Source organism: Lemur catta, chromosome 8, assembly GCF_020740605.2.
Source record: "Lemur catta isolate mLemCat1 chromosome 8, mLemCat1.pri, whole genome shotgun sequence".
Classification (NCBI taxonomy): domain Eukaryota; kingdom Metazoa; phylum Chordata; class Mammalia; order Primates; family Lemuridae; genus Lemur; species Lemur catta.
In genome coordinates this window covers 16,781,545-16,800,581 of record NC_059135.1, presented here as the reverse complement: position 1 = coordinate 16,800,581, position 19,037 = coordinate 16,781,545, and the positions used below count along the sequence as shown (strand labels likewise).

At 42.0% G+C, this 19,037-nt stretch overlaps 1 protein-coding gene across 3 annotated transcripts in view; it reads right to left on the bottom strand.

The window, feature by feature from the left end:
* The window catches only part of NHEJ1 (non-homologous end joining factor 1), an 81,350-nt gene that overhangs the window by 49,284 nt on the left and 13,029 nt on the right, over positions 1-19,037 (bottom strand). For all 3 annotated transcript variants that reach the window (XM_045560037.1, XM_045560036.1, XM_045560038.1), the window contains 2 exons: positions 16,978-17,116; positions 15,944-16,002 (listed from right to left, as the gene is read on the bottom strand). In XM_045560037.1, the coding sequence (XP_045415993.1) occupies positions 15,944-16,002; positions 16,978-17,116 (198 nt within the window). The remainder of the gene's footprint in view (positions 1-15,943; positions 16,003-16,977; positions 17,117-19,037) is intronic.

Here is a 19,037-nt window from a genome sequence, read left to right as displayed (position 1 = left end):
GCAATTACACGTGGGACTTGGGGTCACTCAATTTTTCTGAGCCAACCCATCATATCTCCTCATCCTTAAGTAGCCCTAAGTGTGCTTTTGAAAAAAAAACCCCCAAACAATAACTATGTCAATTTAGTCTTCTTTTTATTTGAGTAGGTAATCAATATTCAATTTGTGTTGAATCTTACTCAGTGAATCTAGTGAGGGGAGCCAGAAACACCAGCAGCGTTGATATGGCCTACGATAGAGCAAACAGAGCAGCACGTAAGGGCAACTAAACTGAACTCGAGGGCCCAGGAAAATTCCCTTGAGGAAGTAACATCTTTACTGGAATCCAAACAATGAACAGGAGTCACCCAAGTGAGAAGGTTGCAGAGGGTTTCCAAGTATGGGCTCTAGGAACTGACAGCAGCTCACCGTGACCAAGTGTGGATTTGGGGAAGCAAGGTAGACAGTGTGGGTGGAAGCAGGGAGATGACTGTGGCCTAGCAAAAGAGCAGGAGATGAAGATGGAGATGGAAGGCGTGGCCAGATCATAAAGGGCCATAATGGTTTCATTAAGAAATTTGGACTTTACCAATGGGAAGCTACTGAACAGTTTTAAACAAGGACACGTAACCAGATTTACTTTGATCAGTAGCTTTCATCTGGTTTCTTTTCTCGATTGTAGGATTAGTGGGGTATCAAAAAAAGAAAAGAAGCAGAGGTTCAGACTGGGCCTACTTCCTTTCTTTCCACAGAATCCAGCAGGTCCCACTCCCTTCCTCATGGGACTCTCCATTCCTTTGAATTCTTGGCTTACTTTCCAAACAATCTTCCCTCTCAGTCCCCTTATTCCTCTCTCTCTAGCAAAAAAAAAAACCTTTGAGTGTGTGGCAAGTTCTTTCCAACTAGCTGTCCTATTGACCTGGGGTTTTGTCTCCTTTCTTTAATATTACCCCTCACCAGCATCCTCCAAATAGGGCTGTCAAGTAACCCTGACAATAATCCACATTTCTAATCCAAGGCCCATTTCTTATCTCTTTCTTGAATACCACCAACTCTCCCAATATTTACTCTTCCCCATGATCCAAGATCCCTCAATCTCTAGAAACAATATGGTGGCATCCTAACTAAGACTAAGATTACGCTGACCAAACAGGTGATCAATCTGCATGAGAAAGACCTTATATCTAGATGATAATGACAGACTAGCAAATGTACTCTATGAAAACATCCATTCCTTTTCTTTCGTCCTTATCTCATAAAGTCCTCTAGAGCTACGGCTTAAGGTCTAGAATCAATACCCTACAGGAAAATCATCATGGTCATTAACCTTATCTCTTGGCCTTACATTTTAACTAACCTTAAAAGTAAAGAACCTTGGCCAGGCTTGACGGTAGCTCACGCCTATAATCCTAGCACTCTGGGAGGCTGAAGCGGGAGGACTGCTTGGCTCAGGAGTTCGAGACCAGCCTCAGCAAGAGCGAGACCCCATCTCTACAAAAATTAGAAAAATTATCTGGGCATGGTGGTGTACGCCTGTAGTCCCAGCTACTCGGGAGGCTGAGGCAGGAAGATTACTTGAGCCCAGGAGTTTGAGGCTGCAGTGAGCTATGATGATACCACTGCACTCTAGCCAGGGCGACAGAGTGAGACTCGTCTCGAACCCCTCTCCTCATAGTCCCCCTTTCATATAAAAAATAAATAAATAAATAAATAAAAATTAAAGAACCTTGGCACTGGGGAAGAAACCTTTAGTCCAACCTTCCACTTTAGTGTCAGAACTCTTTGGCGTGACTTAGCAATTGAGATCAAATTACTTCTTACTGCCTGAAATTTCCTTAAGAATTCCTTTTTCTACTCATCCCCACTGAACAGGCTTAGAGTAGAACCTCTACACCCTACAGGAAATAGCTCAACTCACTAGGTCTTAAGGTTCTAGAACAATGCTCTTCAAAGTATGATCCGCAAACTGGTGCTGGTCTGTGAACTCTTTGTAATTAGCCCACGTTGAGGTAACTATAGAAACTGTAAGCATTTAAAAACTTTTATAGCAATTTGACATCACCAGGACATCCAAACACATGTTCAGAGGGCTTATCTCAATGAACAGGGTATAAAAGAGGTTGAGCATTGTTGAACCTGTATGGTCAGTCACAGATAGTACATGCTGCATATTAGTTATGCACGTAAGATGCATTGGATTACTTTGAAAAACACTGTTCTAGAAGGTTTCTAGAAGGGAAGAGAAGAGGATAGGCCTGGGGGTCGGAGGGCTTGCTCTTCTTTTTTACCTCTTCTGGGTACAATAGACAGTGAATCTGCTGCCTAGGATGAGGAACAGGAAGCTGCTCCCACTAAGCCACTGACCGTATGGGGTGAAGAGGAGGGCAGGAGTTGGTGGCCAGGTTATCAGGCAGTAACAAACTCAGCATCCAAGCACGCGACTTCCAGCAATGCAAGGAGTTTCCTTTGTTTTGGGAAAACAAGAGCTGCAAGAAGCCTCTCCTTGACACGTTCTTGCCTGGCCTCGGGAGGAGCCCAACCACCCCTGACACACAAATAGGACAGTCCTGGCCAATGATCAACAAGCCAGTACCCTGACCACAACCCCTGTTTGCTTTTCCTTTTCCACAGCTTCCTCAGTTCGAGGGCCACTGTGGGGCCATAAGTAGCTGCCAGCCTAGGTCACCCTTCAAGAACTTCACCCCCCATGACCCAGTACCTATACAGTCTATATAACTCTTCTAATGCCCTTTCTACAGCCTACTTTCTCTATGGTTTGGTCTGAAAGCAAGGGCTTCTGGCCCCTTCCCTACAAGGTAAAGTTAACCCTCAGAATACCACTCCAACAAAGGCCATGGTATGCTCTAGCAAACTAAACCCAAGATCAGCATCTAGCCAAGTGCCTAAGAAGAATAATATTTGAGGTTTCAACAACCTCAACTATTTTCAACAACTATTTTTATGTTATCTGAACAGAGTCACTTCATTATACTAGATCCTCAACTTCAAGAACCCTATTATCACCAAGACTAAAATATATACAACAATGCCCCTATTCATGATGCAGAATGTCAAAACTAAACTTCCAAGGAGTTAGCTAGGAAGCTTAGGACCAAAGACCAAAAAATCCAGCACCACATGAAAGTCTAGCCCTTTGGGGTATAAACAGAGTAAGAGTCTCAACCTCTCAGACTCACATGAAAGTGCCACCTAGAACCAAAAACTTAAGGACACTTTTTCCAAGAACTCTGAGAAGTAGGGCTAGCAAGCAAGTCCCACTTATGACTTAACTATGATAAATCAAGAGCCTTGGGGACCAGCAAACCTTCCTCCCTCTCTGATTAATCAAGGAGCTTACTCTTTATCCTGATGGCCCAAGTTTCTATGAAGACTAATTTGTCCTGTAAGGAGAGGGATGTGGGGGCGGGACTCCCCCCACTCCAGGCCTCCTTCATGCCAAAGAAGGAGGAAACAGAATAAGCAAAATAAAATTCATAAAGTGAAGCAGTAATTATGGTGTGGTCAACAAGAGGCTGCTGCTCAGGCCCATCATTATGTGGCTAAATTTAACGCCCTGCGCGGCCAGGGGAGCCGTGCGCCCCGGGCACGGTGTGTCCACACAGACGCCAGCTCCGCCACCTTTACCCGCTCGACAGCCGCCAGGGCTGCCAGAAAGCAGGTCACAATTTTTTTTATAGTCTGTTTACCAAGATGCTGTTTTTACTGCCGAGGTTTCTCTCATTTTATCTCTTTTTCCCTTTTCCCCAAACAGGCTGGCCTGTATTTTCTGTCCTGTTTTTTTTTCTTTCTCCCTCTCTCAGTACTATTTTCAGAACTCTAATTTTATATGGTATGTCCCTTTTTTTTTTTTTTTGGTAAATATTTGCCATAACTGGATAAGCCAGGCACATCCAGTTTAAAAGCCTCCATCCCACAAAACATCAGGCCTTTAATGATATGCATCTCATTAGCTCATTCTATGAAAGGGAGTATAGAAAAAAAAAAGCAACTTACAGACTCTCACTTTTTATATCTAGAGAGACCTATACTTATATATGAGGACAAGCTGCAAACTGACATTCTGAGCCCCAATATGAAGCCAGTACAATGGCCATTTGATTCAGGCTTTCAGGCCGCAGAAGCAGTTTCAGGAGAGAGGGGCTACTGGTCTGTATATCTCTGCTGGTCCACCCAGGTGGTTCTGACTGGGTCGGTACAGCTGTAACCAGTTCTCAAACTCTGATGTATTAGGCTCTCTAGATCAGAGGAATGAAATTCTGGGAAGTCCTCTGACACTAAATTTCCTAAAATGGCTGTAAGAAAACAAAGAGAGGCAAAAGGGCACCAATATTTCCCTCCTTCAACTGGCCGCTGAAGTTAAAGAAGGGGAAGTTACAAGTTTAGAGAGCGCTTAAAGAGATCCTTTCCAAGTTAGAACTTCCACACCTCCCACACACCATTCAAAGGGCTTCTCCAGCCGGGCAAAGCCCCAGAATTGAAGGGAAGACAACTTTCTGTACATATTAGGTTCAATGAAATGGGTTGTATGGTCAAGTCTACTTATTGCACTGAACAAAAAGCACAGCACCCAGTAAGCACTCTCCAAATACTTGTCTGTGATGCTTTTAAACACAGCTTGATACTCTCGGATGGTGCTGGAGGAGTCCTCAGTATTCAGTGTTTTTGATAAGACATGTTGGGGGAGGGAAATAGACAGGTACATGGTTTGAAACCCTGCATGGCTGTTCAGGTAGCAACTCATGGGGAGTCTATACAGGGATCACCAAAGGTCCAGAGTCTCTAGCTGGGTTTTCACTAGTTCCTTTAGGGATGACCAGACTCTAGAGGATTGATTGATACTAACTAAAAATCATAAGAGACTAATTTCAAAGTTAAAATGCCAGTTTATTAGTTTACAAGGTGAAGTCTATTCCCGAAATATCTTCAGCTGCTTTTTCCTGGGAAGCTGAATAAATACTAAGTGCTACTTGTTAAACACAGAAGAAAGGCAAAAATCAGCAAATAGTTTTAGGGGATAGTTCATATACTTTGCACAAACTAGACATTCATCCTGTTCTACTATATCATTGCTTTGGCATTGTGCTAATTAAATTAATTAATAGTTATTCCTTGGTTTTTCTTTCTTTGGATTCTATACAACTCTGTTCCTCTGTTAGTACATCTCCTCAACCATCATGAATTAATTACATAACAGCTTTTCTTTAATTGCTTATAAGAGCTTAGAGGTGTACAAGACCAAGAGTTGCAAGAAAGCGATGTGGAGTAAGAGAAGAGGCAGAGTTCTCTAGCCTTGAATCACTTTCCTGTCTTTTAAGTTAGATCTCTATACTGTTCACAAATTGGTCTCAATCTTGCCTATTGCCCACAGAAAGTTCCAAGCGTAGCTGTGTAACATGTGGCAAGGCAATGGGACATGACGGAAGAATACTGGACCAGAAGGTCAGAGTCCTGAATCCTGGTGCCAAATTCCACAACTGTTTGTCTATATGAGACTTCTTTTGTCTTTGTGGACCCCAATTTTCTCGTAAGTCAAACAAAGTGGCTTCTTATATCTTTAGATTGATAAAATCCCTTCAAGCTCATAAATTCTATGGCTCTAGTATTCTATTTGAGATTCTACAACTTCCTTCTTTGAGGTACTAACCCAGGCCCTTGAGATTGTAACCTAGTCTTATAAGCAAGATGTTTATAAACCATTGGATGGGTCACTTCTGTAGATAGCTAATTTCATCCATTTTATATTGATTCTTCTTTACCTCAGTATGAGAGGCTACCCCAAATTTGGGGGGGATACGCTGCTTGAGACTTGCATCTCCTATGTACTCACTAAATTCAGCTATTTCACTCTGCTCTTCCCCTAGCTCCTGGGTACTGCAGAAAATGGAATGCAGTTTCCATCAACTATTCCTTCTTTCAACCAAGCAGTATTATCATCCCATCTCAAAGTTCCTCCTCATTGCTTGCTTTAACCACACCAAATTGGAATGGGTTCTTTAGAGTAAAAGATTCCAAGAGGGCAATGTATAGCATTAGAATTGCTCAGGCTTCAAGCATACGATTAACAGAAGTCAAAGAGCTTTAGAAGGATTCCCTCAAACCACCACACCTCAGGAAAGCCCCTTAGATTGTGTAACTGAATAAAATACCTAGTTATGTCTTTTCCTTCAGCAGCTATTCACTACACAATATCCTTCTGAACTCTGAGCTCAAGATTGACCTCTTCCAGAAATACCTTTCCCAAACTATCCTGGTATCCCAGGTCCCATCCAAGTGAATCTGTTTCTTCCTCCTCTCAGGTAATACATATATTTTATGATTATATGAATATTTGTTTAGATTTATAAATTCCAGTGGCCTAATGTCCCTTCAAAGTGCATCATTCAAGGGCAGAAAGCATGTTTTAAGTACAAATCCACCATGTTTATTATCTTCAATGTTGCTTAAGAAGTACTGCCCACTTGAAGTTTAAGCTTATAAAGAGAAAAACAAATAGACCAAAGATCTCCCACCCTGAATGAAAAATACTCTTCCTGAGACCTTCTGGCAATTTCTCCCTTAACAGTTCCCTTATGGGAGATACTGAGGATGCCCAAGAATCCTGCAGTCTCATTTCCTAAACACTGGACAGCTGAGCTGCCAACCTACAGGACGCAGTCTCAATAGAACTCTCACTTTTCAACGTGGCTCACTATCCAAAAGAAATATTGGCCGTAAGTGAAGGATATGAGAGAAGGCTTTACATGTAAAGTTAAAATTAGGAAGCCAATAGACCAGGTAAAACTTAAAGGTAAGTTGTTTGATAACTTTTGTTTTCTCTCTTAATTTCTATAACCAGAGACATGTACCAATGTAAGAGACTCCTCAAATGCCAAGACCTTTAAGCTACAACCACTGATTGTGTACCCCCTGTCTACAAGGCAGTCAGATAGCTTTAGAAGAGGAAACAAAATGAGCAAGACAGTTCTGCCTCAAGGACTCTGTAAGCTCACAGAGGAGATAAGTACTGTTTTATTAATGTTATACAAGGCAAAAGTGATAAGTGACACAGGAAAGATACAAGGCCTTGTGGGAGTTCAGAAGAGGAAAAGAATATAGCTTATACTTTTAGTTCTGTCCATTTCACTATTTCTGTCATAACAGAAAGGTCATGTAATCATCTGACCCTCTTTTTAAGGGGGATTGAATGCCCTTGGAAGGGACTTTACAATTCTTGGATGAAAAGGCTACATACATCTCCTGGGGAAAGAGGCTGGAAGCATGTACTAATCTAGTCATCTGTCTTCAAAATATCATGCATCCCTTCATGCCATCCACAAATCCCAGGAAGGACTAATCCTTCCACTTTACTCGACTCCACATACCCTCATTCTCACTATCTGTTTCACTTCACCAGTATAAATTTCTTTTTTTCCACTGGCTTCTTGCCTTCAAACACATGTGTCTTTCCATCTTGTTCTGGTGAAGCCACTTCTAGCTATCTCTCGTTTCCTTTTCATGGTGAAACTTCTCTGGTCAGAGTTCTACATTCATTGTCTCAGTTGCCTTATCAATTGATCCTTCTTTAACTACCAAAGTTATTTGAGATACAATCTGCCTTATTGCCCAAGATCATGAACTGCCTAGGATCTTTTCTTGTCAGTCAATCATCCATTTTCTTCGGTGTCTCTCCTGCATGTGGCACTGTGGATAGCCCTCCCCAGTGATGGAAATAGCATGAGATTTGAGTCAAGACAAATATCGGCAAATCAGCTGAATGGCTTTAAGCAAATTAAATTACTTCACCCCTGAGCCTCTGGTTCTTTACCTTTAAAATGAAGATAATATCACCTTGCTCATAGGTGTGTTGGAAGGATTAAAAGTTGTAACTTAGATAAAGCGCCTAGCACTGTGTCTAGCACACATATGGTATGGACTTTATGTTTGTTAGTTCCCCTTTCTTGGCTAATCTCTTCCTGTCTCACATTTCCATCACTGGCTCCTGTTATGATTGTTCCTCACATCCCAGTCATTGGGCCTTTATCTTTTCTCCATGCTCTTCCCAGCAAAAGCTGCATCCATTCTCACAGCTTCAAATAGCGCTCCTCTGTAGAAGATTCCCAAATCTATTTCTATAGGTCCTTTTTTCAACCCAAGCTTCAACCTACTCTTTCAACTCTTTCCTGAGCATTCCCACTTGTACATCCTTTAATCAATTTAAATTCAACATGTATGTGAAAAAGATCTTCATTTATGTTTTTAAATTAACTCTAATTATAAATAAGCCACTGATTTTTTTTATAAGCTATGGCATTGTTAAGTGGCCATACTATACTGAATGGACTTGTATGAAACTCTTCCTCTGTTAGGGAAAAGAGGAGGGAGACTCAACTGTAAGAATCATCACAAAATGCTCCAGAGATACATGAAGCTTACAGGCTAGGCCTGAAAGGACTAGATATTTACCAGAAATAAGACATTAATCATCACTGCCTCACAAATCAAATCTAAACCAAATAAATTTATCAGACTGCAGATTCAAACCAAATGAAAGACTAAATCATAGATGTTGTGGAGCAAAACAGAGAAAAAAAGTAGTTTTCATTTTAGAAGAGTTGGTAACTTCCTTGGGATGAAGTAAGGTACACAACCCTTGGAGCAGAGTCTGTTAAACTGTGTTAGGCTCTCTGGGTCTAGATACAGGGGAATGCATGATTTCATTTTTCACAGGCCCCTATAACTCTCTATTGTCTTATATCTGGCCTGATATACATATCTATGTTATATGCCTGGTCCCCATAGGAATCTGAATTTGTAATAGCTGAATCTGAGATATGAAAAAGTCCTTCACTATTGGGGTTCTTAGAATCAGAAACCCATCCCTTGGTAATGGGTAATTTTATCCCATTTGTATTTTCTATGTTGATTTCCTTTCTGTTTTCCCTCAAAATTTTAATAAATTTTCTTTAGAAAGCATAAGCCCTTATAAAGTTTTGCAAAAGGAAAATAAAGAAAGGGGCCTTTTGAGCCATTTTGGGGCCAAAAATAAAAGAATCAGTGACCCTGGTAACAGGGCTCAATGTTTACTACAGCAATCACAGTGAGAAAATCCCAAAGAAGGCAGAACTGGGAAGAAATATAGTTGAGAAACACGTGCAGCCATCCCTTCCTCTCTGGAGATTTTCATTCCAGAGCTCAAATAATGGTGGATTTGTATTTTAAGCAAGGAAAATCATTTCTTTATACGCCTATGATTAGATTTAATTGCACCCCTCTTATGATTTTCCTATTCTGTCAATGGCATCACTATTCTTCAGATCACATAGGCATACTCCTGACAGCCCAATCCTCCTAAAAGATCACCTTCATATGTCAATTCTTCAGTCAAAACTTTCAATGGCTTCCACTAATGACAATAGAATTAATAATGGCGAGGAGGAAGTGCCCCATCTTCTTCCTAGGGAATGTGTCCCTGTGTTAGAATCACTACACATAATGACAGATGTTAATAACTGGACTGAAATGGGCAAATAAATGTTACAGGAAGAAAAAACTATGAAATACTTTCAGAATAAAATACTGACCCTCTAGCTAAGTATTTAAGGGCCCCACAATTTAGTGTCAAGTCTTTATCTTGCTAACCTTATTTTCTCTTAATCCTTACCCACTCTTATTCTTATTATGTATCATTTGCCCATGTGCTTCTCACCTAAAATGCCTTCCATGTAGTTCCCTCTCAGAACCTAAGCCAACCATTCAAGTCCAGTTTAAGTCCTGCCTTTTACAGGAAGCTTGTTCTAATCACTCAACTACTATGGCCCTTATCAGCATTCATTAAGCACTATGAGCTCTTTGATGACAATATTATCAAACCTTATATGCTCATAGAACTTGGTATCGTGCATGTGCACTACAATGAATACTGAAAGAATGAATTAACTGCAGGTTTCTCTCAGTCAGAGAACTGACACACACGGTAGAGAGTATATTCTCATGCATCTAGACTTATCCTTCTTTTTTTTTTTAGACAGACTCTTGCTCTGTCATCCCTGCTAGAGTGCAATGGTGTCATCACAGCTCATAGCAACCTCAAACTCCTGGGCTCAAGCGATTCTCCTGCCTCAGCCCCCAGAGTAGCTGGGATTACAGACACACGTCACCATGCTCAGTTAATTTTTTCCATTTTTAGTACAGATGGGGTCTTGCTCTTGCTCAGGCTGCTCTCAAACTCCAGGCCTCAAGTGTCCCACCCACCTCAGCCTCCGAAAGTGCTAGGATCACAGGCATGAGCCACTGCACTCAGCTGACTTATCCTTCTTTATGATGCTCACAAAGGATACTAAAAACACGTATTCTGAATCCTGTGCCTTCCACTACATAATAAATAACAGTTACATGGTAAAGGGGCAGTCTTTCTAACTGTAGAAGTAGAGCCCTTATGGCTCTATGACTAATTTTCTTTCCAGGATTTTGTTAGGTACTTATTCCTTTGTCTTTTGAGGTAAGGGAGAAAAAGAATCAGCAACAGATTCAAAGAAGAAACAACAAATGAGGTAGGAAGAAAAACAGAATAAGGCTGTGGTGTGGACTCTATGTTAAGAAAGCATATTGAGGAACAGGGGTTGATGCACATTGTAACAGTAAAACCTAAATGGGAAAGGATCAGCAAACTCAACTGTCCCCTGCCTTCCTACCCTTCCTTTTCACATCTGTGTCTTCCCTTATGACAAATTCTAAGGTAGAGGTATGTATAGATGGCTATGGGAATAGCAGGATAGAGCAGAGGAAGAGGAGCAGACTAAAGAACGCAAAAATTGTCACAGAAGACTCACAAAAGGGGACAAAGCCCATACGGATTTGGCACATTGAACAGGAGTTTGCCATGAAGACAAGAGAGAAGAGAACACCAGGCAAATGGATAAAGATATGCATAAGCAAGAAGCTGTCAGAGCTTCAGTATGAGAAAAGTGCAGGGTGCCACAGCGGAATGACAGAGGATCAGGCTGAAGAGGTCAGTAGGACCAAATCACGAATGATCTTGTGTGGCACGCAAGGAGTTTGAAATGTATTCTGCAGGCAACTAGGAACTATTAAAGGACTTTAAGCAAGGAAGTGACATAATCAAGTTTCTGTTTTGAAGTGATCACTCTGACATAACTGCAAATTCAACTGGAGGAGAATGAGGACTGTCAGGGAGACAAATTAGGAGGCGGTTGCATGGTCAAGCCAAAACAGGGAGGGAGGAGTAGCTAAACTAAAGCAACAGAAGCTGGAATAGAGAAGAACAGCAGATTCAAAAGACAGCTGGTAAGTTAGGCTTTGGAAGTAAGGACAAAGTGGAAAGTGGGTAACTCCCAAGTTTCTAGCTTAGAAAACTGAATGGATGTCATAGGACAGGTGCCCATGAAAATAAAATTAAATTAAAAAAACACAAGAAATGGCCTTGCGTGGTGTCTCACACCTATAATCCCAGCACTTTGGAGGCTAAGGTGGGAGGACCTGTTGAGCCCAGGAGTTTGAGACCAGCCTGAGGAACACAGCGAGATCCCCATCTCTACAAAAAAAATGTTTTTTAATTAGCCAGAGGATAGCTTAAGCCCAGGAGTTTAAGGCTGCAGCGAGCTATGATCACAGCACTGCGCTACAGCCTGGGAGACAGAGTGAGACCTCCTGTGCAAAGAAAGAAAGAAAGGAGAAAGAAAAAAAAGAGAGAGAGAAAAGAAAAGAAAAAAAAGAAAAAAAACTGAATGAATATGGTACAATTCCCCAATGTAAGGAGTATAAGGGATAAGGGAAATAGGTTTGGGGAATGGATAACCCATTTTGGACATGTTTAGGATGTGGTATCTATTGGATATCCAGGTGGAAATGTCAAATATGCAAAAAGAAATAACAGCCTGAAACACAGTGGAGACATAAAATTGGTACTCAGTGGTGTAATGATAGTTGACACTGGGGTCTGGATGAGACAACCCAGAAAGAAGGAAAGTGAAGGGTGAGAGGACCAATAACACAAGCTTGGGTAACACTAACATTTATGGGGCAGGTAAAGGACGGAGAGCCAGCCAAGGAAAGCAAGCAGAACTATCTGTGAATGAACTTAACAGGATGGCAATTTTCAGGTTAAAAGGCTGCCCATTTTCCCCAGGTGTCTTTGATATAACCTCTAGCTTTATAAGAACAGCAATGAATATCTTCATAGCTTAAAGTATCTGCCCCAGAATCAAGCTGCACCAGACAGGGGATCAAGATAGTAACTAAAACTAGACAGGATATAACGACCATGGCTACATTTAGGATGCTGAGTCAAATCAACGTTAACTATAGCCCCCAAATTTCTTGGCTAAGATATTATACTGAACAGATTATTTAAGTCTTACAAGGCATTCAAAAGGCAGCAGTAGGGATGATTGCTATGCTGAATACTCTCCTATGAAGAGAGAAGGAGAGAATTGCAAAATCTAGCTCTCTCTGCTAAGGGCCCCCTCCCAAAGGAAACCAACTTCACGCAACTGCCCAGGTTTTGGTGTCAAGGGCTGATTCCTAGCCAGGGGTTGCCAGCTGTAGAGGGCGGGGCTCTATTTTGGGCTGCCTCCTGTCCCTGAGCCTGGCCGCGTCTGGTTTGAGCAGCATGCAGCCCCAGTGACTCACACACCCATGCAAACCGCCTGTGGCTCAGTGGCACGGCCTCGGAATGCCAGCCTTAGGCCAGCTCCCTCCTCACCCCATTACACTGGGATAAATAAATAAAGAGCCCGCCAGCAGCCACACAGCCTGATGGCAACCAGATGGAGAAAGCGAAGCAGGGGCAGGGCCAGGGGAAGAAACTCCCTCCAGTGGACTAGACTGAGAATGGGCTATGCCAGCCCATTCATCCTAAACTTCCTCTTTAATACAGTTCCTACTGCCACACAAGAACAGTCCCCAGTTCCCTAACTCTTCTTCCACTCCTAAAGGTGCCTCTCAACCCCTAGTCCTACGAAGTGCTCTATATGGGGATCTTGCCCTGTATAAGGATCACGCCAACAGCCACCTCACCCAGCCCTGATTTGAACTGATATTGCCAGTATTCTCCCTATAGATTGGCCGGCCCCCTTGAGTTCCTTGGAAGTGAGAAATCAGAGACTCCTAGGGGGAGAGAAAAAACAAAAGAACCAAATGTAGAGAAGTAACCCCTGTTCAATTCTTATTTTTCCTAACCTTAGTATCCTAGAAACCCGTCAGTCCTACTGCCCCCTGTGCCCTATGTCTACAACCTCTTCCCTAGCAATAATCCCAATGAGAATTTTAAAAAAGTGACCCCAAGCAATGACCGCATGGCCCTCTGACATCAGCCCTGGCCCCCCTGCGCCTTCATCCCAAGCTCTCTCCCTGGTTTGTTTATCTTCCTATTCTGTGTTGCTTATTTTGATGGCACATCCTTTCAGTTCAGTCCTGGGTGACCCCATGACCCTTCTGTGTCCTGTTTGTAGGACCCCGAGCAAGCAGAGTAACTAAAAAGATACAGTAATCATAAGAAGTTCTACACCCCCATAGGAAACCTTTCAGTTCTAACAGCTATGCAGGACATACTGAGGACAGTGCAGTGAACATAGAGGTCACAAGAATTCCATGTCACACTAGCCCTTATGTCTCCCCTAACTGTTGTATACAACCAATTAAAGCAGTAAAACAAAACAGGTATGATCCTAGACTGTGAGTCAAGAAATGTGGGACGTCCTAAATGTACACCTACAGCTACATGACCTTACGCAATTCACTTAACCTGTTTGAGGCTCAATTTCTTCATCTATAAAATGGAAAGCTACAACTATCTATCTCTCAGCTCCTTTCCAGACATAATAAAATTCTACAAGTCTATTAGGTTGCCCCAAACAGAACCTAAAAGACCAGTACTCTTGAAGTAATTGGCTCCAAAAAACCCTTCCTGTGCTAGCACCTGGATTCTATTAATATATGCTTTCTCATTCAAATCTGCAGGGCTCCCTCCCATCCCAATAGTATGAAAGAGAGGAGCCACCAATTTCACAAATGAGAAAATAGTAGCTCTGAGAGAAGTGATTTATCCAAAGCTGCAAAATAAACCATAAGAATAACTGAAGACCCCAAAAAACGTCTAACAAGCAACACTGTATCCACAGGCCACACTGCTATGATTTGCATAAAATCCCCCTAGCATATATTTATCAAAATATTCATCCACAAACTTATTGAGAACCTACTACTTACTTCTAGGAACCTTGCTCAGTGCCGGAGATATAGAGATGCATTCAGCATGGTCCTTGCCTCAAAGAGTCTGCAGATCAGTGGAGGAGAAAGCCATAGTCTTGCAGACAAACAGTAATATTACAATGTTAAAAGTGGTAAAATAGAGATATAAACCAAGGTACTATAGTAGCAGGGAAGAAGGATTATCATTACCAGGAGAGTCCAGAAAGGTCTCCCAACGAAGCTGAAGCTGATGTTTAAAAGATTAATACAAGTTTACAAGGTAGATAAGGCCAAGGCATTGAGCAGTCTACGTAAAGAGAAGAATGTGTATGTAAAAGCAAGAGAAAACAGCACTCGGGGAATTAAAAGTCCCTCCATATGGATGAAGCATAAAGTACACAGAAAAAACGTCAAGAAATCAAGCTGGATAAATATGTAGACACTCGATCAGGAAGAGACCTCTCTGCTCAGCTAAGAATAAGCCATGCATTGTTTAACTAAGGGCATCAGGCAGGGAACTAGTACTCATCCCCAGTCTATGGTAACCTCCCTTAATACCCAAACTTATAGAGAGGGGAAGCTGTCTGAAAGAAAAATGACCTAGGAAACCTTTCTCTGTCACCAGTTTAGGTTTAATGGTCTGTCCTTCCCCATAAAGACTTGACACCTATTCTGATTCAAGACAGCAATCTATGTTTTCCTTCTCCAGAGTTATTAATACAATTGCTTCAGTACATGGCTGAGCACCCACCTCACACTTTCTGCTCTTAGTGTTCAGACCCCAAGCATTCCAGCTCAATGTACAGAGCAGAACAGAAGGTTCCAGATCAAGAACACCTGCTTTATGTCTAGCCCTATGAAAAGTGCTAATTTAGGGTTCAGAAGAAGTATGAGACACAAACTCTGTCCACAAGGAGCTTACAAATTAACCTAAAATATAAGACATAAATAAGAATAATCTATCTATATATATTATCATAGCATTATTTACTTATAAAGTCCCAACTTGGGTAACATATATAATTATTAATAGAAAAATGGGGCAATAATACTAAGGTACTAACAGTACAACGAACAAGTCCCAAAAGAGTTAGGGAAGGAGAAGATCAATATTGACTGGTATTATCAAAGGTCACTATTATTAATACTCCCCCTGTTTTGGCATTTAATAGATGTTTCTTTTGGCCAAGCTCAATCCTTAGAAGGGAAACCTAGGTAGGAGCTTCTGACAGGCCACAATTATCTACTCCCCATTCATTCCTCTGCCAGTCCCCTTGTATAAACACTGTGATTTTCCACAGCCTACTGTGCCCACAAGACAGTCCCCAACTGGTAGCCTGAGCTTTTTACCTTCCTCTACTGTTGGATGCTGAAAGGGCCCAGACAAGTAGTAAGGACTACCCTTCTGCTCTACAGTCCAGCCCTTGTGACCAGATTTCAACAAGCAAAAATTTAACAACTGGTCAACCAAGCTTTCCAAGGTTAGAGAATTCTAAATGAAATCCCTAGGTACTTTAACAGAGATGTTTTTTAAGCATTAATCAGCCCACTCTCACCTCTTACATTCCTTCCCCCTTCTCCCCCCATTCTCCCTATGTACATCTCAAACTTTGTCAGACTTTGTGTAGGCAACTGTTTCAGACAAAAGGCTTTCCAACCACACAAGCCACCTAACACCCAAAGTACAAGTTACCACTCAGGCACCTTTAAAGACAAAGCAAAGCAAAGTTGTACAAGGACGTAACAAATACCCTACCTCTACCATAAATTGTTCCAAGAAGGAATTTTCCTCAAATGGCTCCGTCTTCAGTCGATCTGTAATGAGAAGGAATACAGAAAACAAATAGGAGTCTTAGGATGAGCTTCTTTTTATTTTATTTTATTTTATTTTTTTTTTGGAGGCAGAGTCTCGCTCCGTTGCCTGGGCTAGAGTGCCATGGCATCAGCCTAGCTCACAGTAACCTCAAACTCCCGGGCTTAAGCAATCCTTCTGCCTCAGCATCCCGAGTAGCTGGAACTGCAGGCATGTGACACCATGCCTGGCTAATTTTTTCTATATATTTTTAGTTGTTCAGCTAATTTCTTTCTATTTTTAGTAGAGACAGGGTCTCGCCCTTGTTCAGGCTGGTCTCGGAACTCCTGACCTCGAGCTATCCTCCCGCCTCGGCCTCCCAGAGTGCTAGGATTACAGGAGTGAGCCACCATGCCCGGCCGGATGAGCTTCTTACCTATGAGATGGAAAGGGAACAGAACCCAGGACTTCTTGGGGAAGAGGGAAAAAATGCAACACCCAGACACCTAGTCCAGTGGAGACGGGTTGAGAATATGTGGGCAAACGGGGAGGAGAGGGCAATCAGAAACAAGTGGCAGGTTCGTTGGCAGCATCTACTCTGGGAATTTTTCTTGCCATAAAGACAAAGGACAAAGTGAATTTTTATTCTGAAGTTGGAGCCATGAAACTTCCTAAACTCCCAAGTTCATGTTGCTCTAATACAATTTTGTACAGCTGTTGGCCCCTTTACAAAAGTCTTTCCTTGCCATTGCCTAGGGCATATCTGGACTCAGTTATGTCTTTTTTGGTCACTTGGGCCCTAGCCAGATACTCAGGGCACAGAAAAGTGTTGCCTAGTATTAAGTCTCCAGTTCCTGGTGGGTCTCCAGTTCCTGGTCAGTATCCAGCACCTGCCCTGGGGGAAGCACCTCTCTAATGCAAATGAGTCTCCTCCTTTCCTCCTCCCTTTGACTATCTATACCACACCCCACCCAACTCCTCCAGGAATGTCTTCTCACCTCGGCTCAGTGTAGCCCCACTCTCCTGGTAGTCCTGGATCTCTAGATCTTTCATACGAAGCAATGTCGCTAGCTCCTTCACTTGGCACTGCAATGCCAGACTCATGCCCATCAGGGGACGAATCAAATGTTGGGAGACCTTTGATGGAAGAGATATCAATTAGCCAATAGATTCTTACAAAGTAGTCCCTAATACTATATTAGGTACTAGAAAGAATATTGAAAAATAAGCGTTTTCACAGAAACTTACAGTTTCATAGGCAAGCAATCCATTTACATGAACATAAACACAAATATAATAATTAAATAAGGAGGCCAGGCGTGGGGGCTCAGGGCTGTAATCCTAGCACTCTGGGAGGCCCAGGCAGGAAGATCACTTGAGGTCAGGAGTTCGAAACCAGCCTAAATAAGAGGAACACTCTGTCTTTACCAGAAATAGAAAAAATTAGCCAGGTGTGGTGGTGCACACCTGCAGTCCCAGCTACTCAGGAGGCTAAGGCAGGAGGAACACTTGAGCCCAGGAGTTTGAGGTTGCTGTGAGCTACGGTGACACCACTGCACTCTACCCAGGGTGACAGAGTGAGACATTGCCTCAAAAAAATAAAATAAAATAAAATAAAATAAGTATATTAAAGCAGTTCATGGGTTTTCTTTGTGGCTCAGATAAAGCACACAAAGAATAAAGGAGAGCAACTATGGAGAGATAATGTGGAGTTGTAATTTAAAGAGAAGGAGGTTATACAGTTGACAAGAGGAAAGTGTTGACTCAACTCTCAACAGAGGCTGAGAGATAAAAGCAGAAAATCCAAATAACCCTCAAGAAAGTAGATATAGCAAAAACAAAGTATGCTAGCTGGAGTATAATAGAAGACAAAAATCAATAAAAAGTAGAGAGCTTTGAAGGTCAAATTAGATTTAGACACTAATTAAGAGCCATTTCAAGGCCAATGATAGCCCAGAATGAGCTCAGAGAATTTGTTCCCACAAATGCAGCAGAGTCTAAGGTTATTGTTGTAATAGAAGCAAGCCAGCCATCAAGAGACTAGCCCAGAAAGGTATAAAACAACCCCCTCTATATACACCTTGCTTTTAACAAGAGGCAAGAAGAATGCGAGCACAGCCATACTGCCGTACAACTAGAGTGAGGCTCTCACATGTTCACATAGAGCTATATAGAATAACCATTTAATTCACCTACACAAGGTGTCCATTAGCTGGTCCAAAAAAAACCCTAAAAGTACTAGCAATAACCTATTTGTGGGTAGGGGATGTTATTAGAGTCCATTTCCCTTCCCCCAAGGAGATGAACTAAAGGAAGCACTAAAAAGAAGAAATGCCCTAAATCAGAGGTCAGCAAATTTTTTCCATAAAGGGCCAGAGAGTCAATATTTTTGGCTTTGTGGTCCATACAGTCTCTGTTGCAACTACTCAACTTTGCTATTGTAGCACGAAAGCAGCCACAGACAATATGTAAACAAATGAGGTGGCTATGTTCCAATATAACTTTACAAAAACAGGCAGCAAGCCAGATTTGGCTCATTGCCATAGTATGCCAACCCCTGCCCTAGATCTAAAAAGGAGTACTTTAGACAAGATACCCCACACAGGCTTGAAGTAAGGAAAACGAACTAGAGTGTCCCCATAAGATGTACAAGCCAGACTCATCTGGATCAGGATCAGGCATTTGGACTCTCCAGACATTTGTGTTTTCATTTTCCATTAATTTTCTAGGTAAAAGTTACTACTAAAAACTCTAATTGTGTTGTGGCTCAAATTAAGAGGAAAAGGTTTTTTTCCACATTTCTTTAAGGATAGATTAGAAAAGACTGAATGTGGGGAGGTGGGAGAAAGGGGAGGTTAGTAGCAACAGCTTTTGTATCAGCACCAAGACCCACGAAATGCAGGGGTCCTGGTACAGAGTGGAAGGCCAAAAATCAAGCCCAGCTATAGACACCAGACACTTCTTTCCATCACATGGCACATTTCAACCTGGCACCGTCTCCCAGCTCCGGTCCTTAGTGAAAACTTAAGCCTCCAGGAAATACTGTTCAGAATGTGGC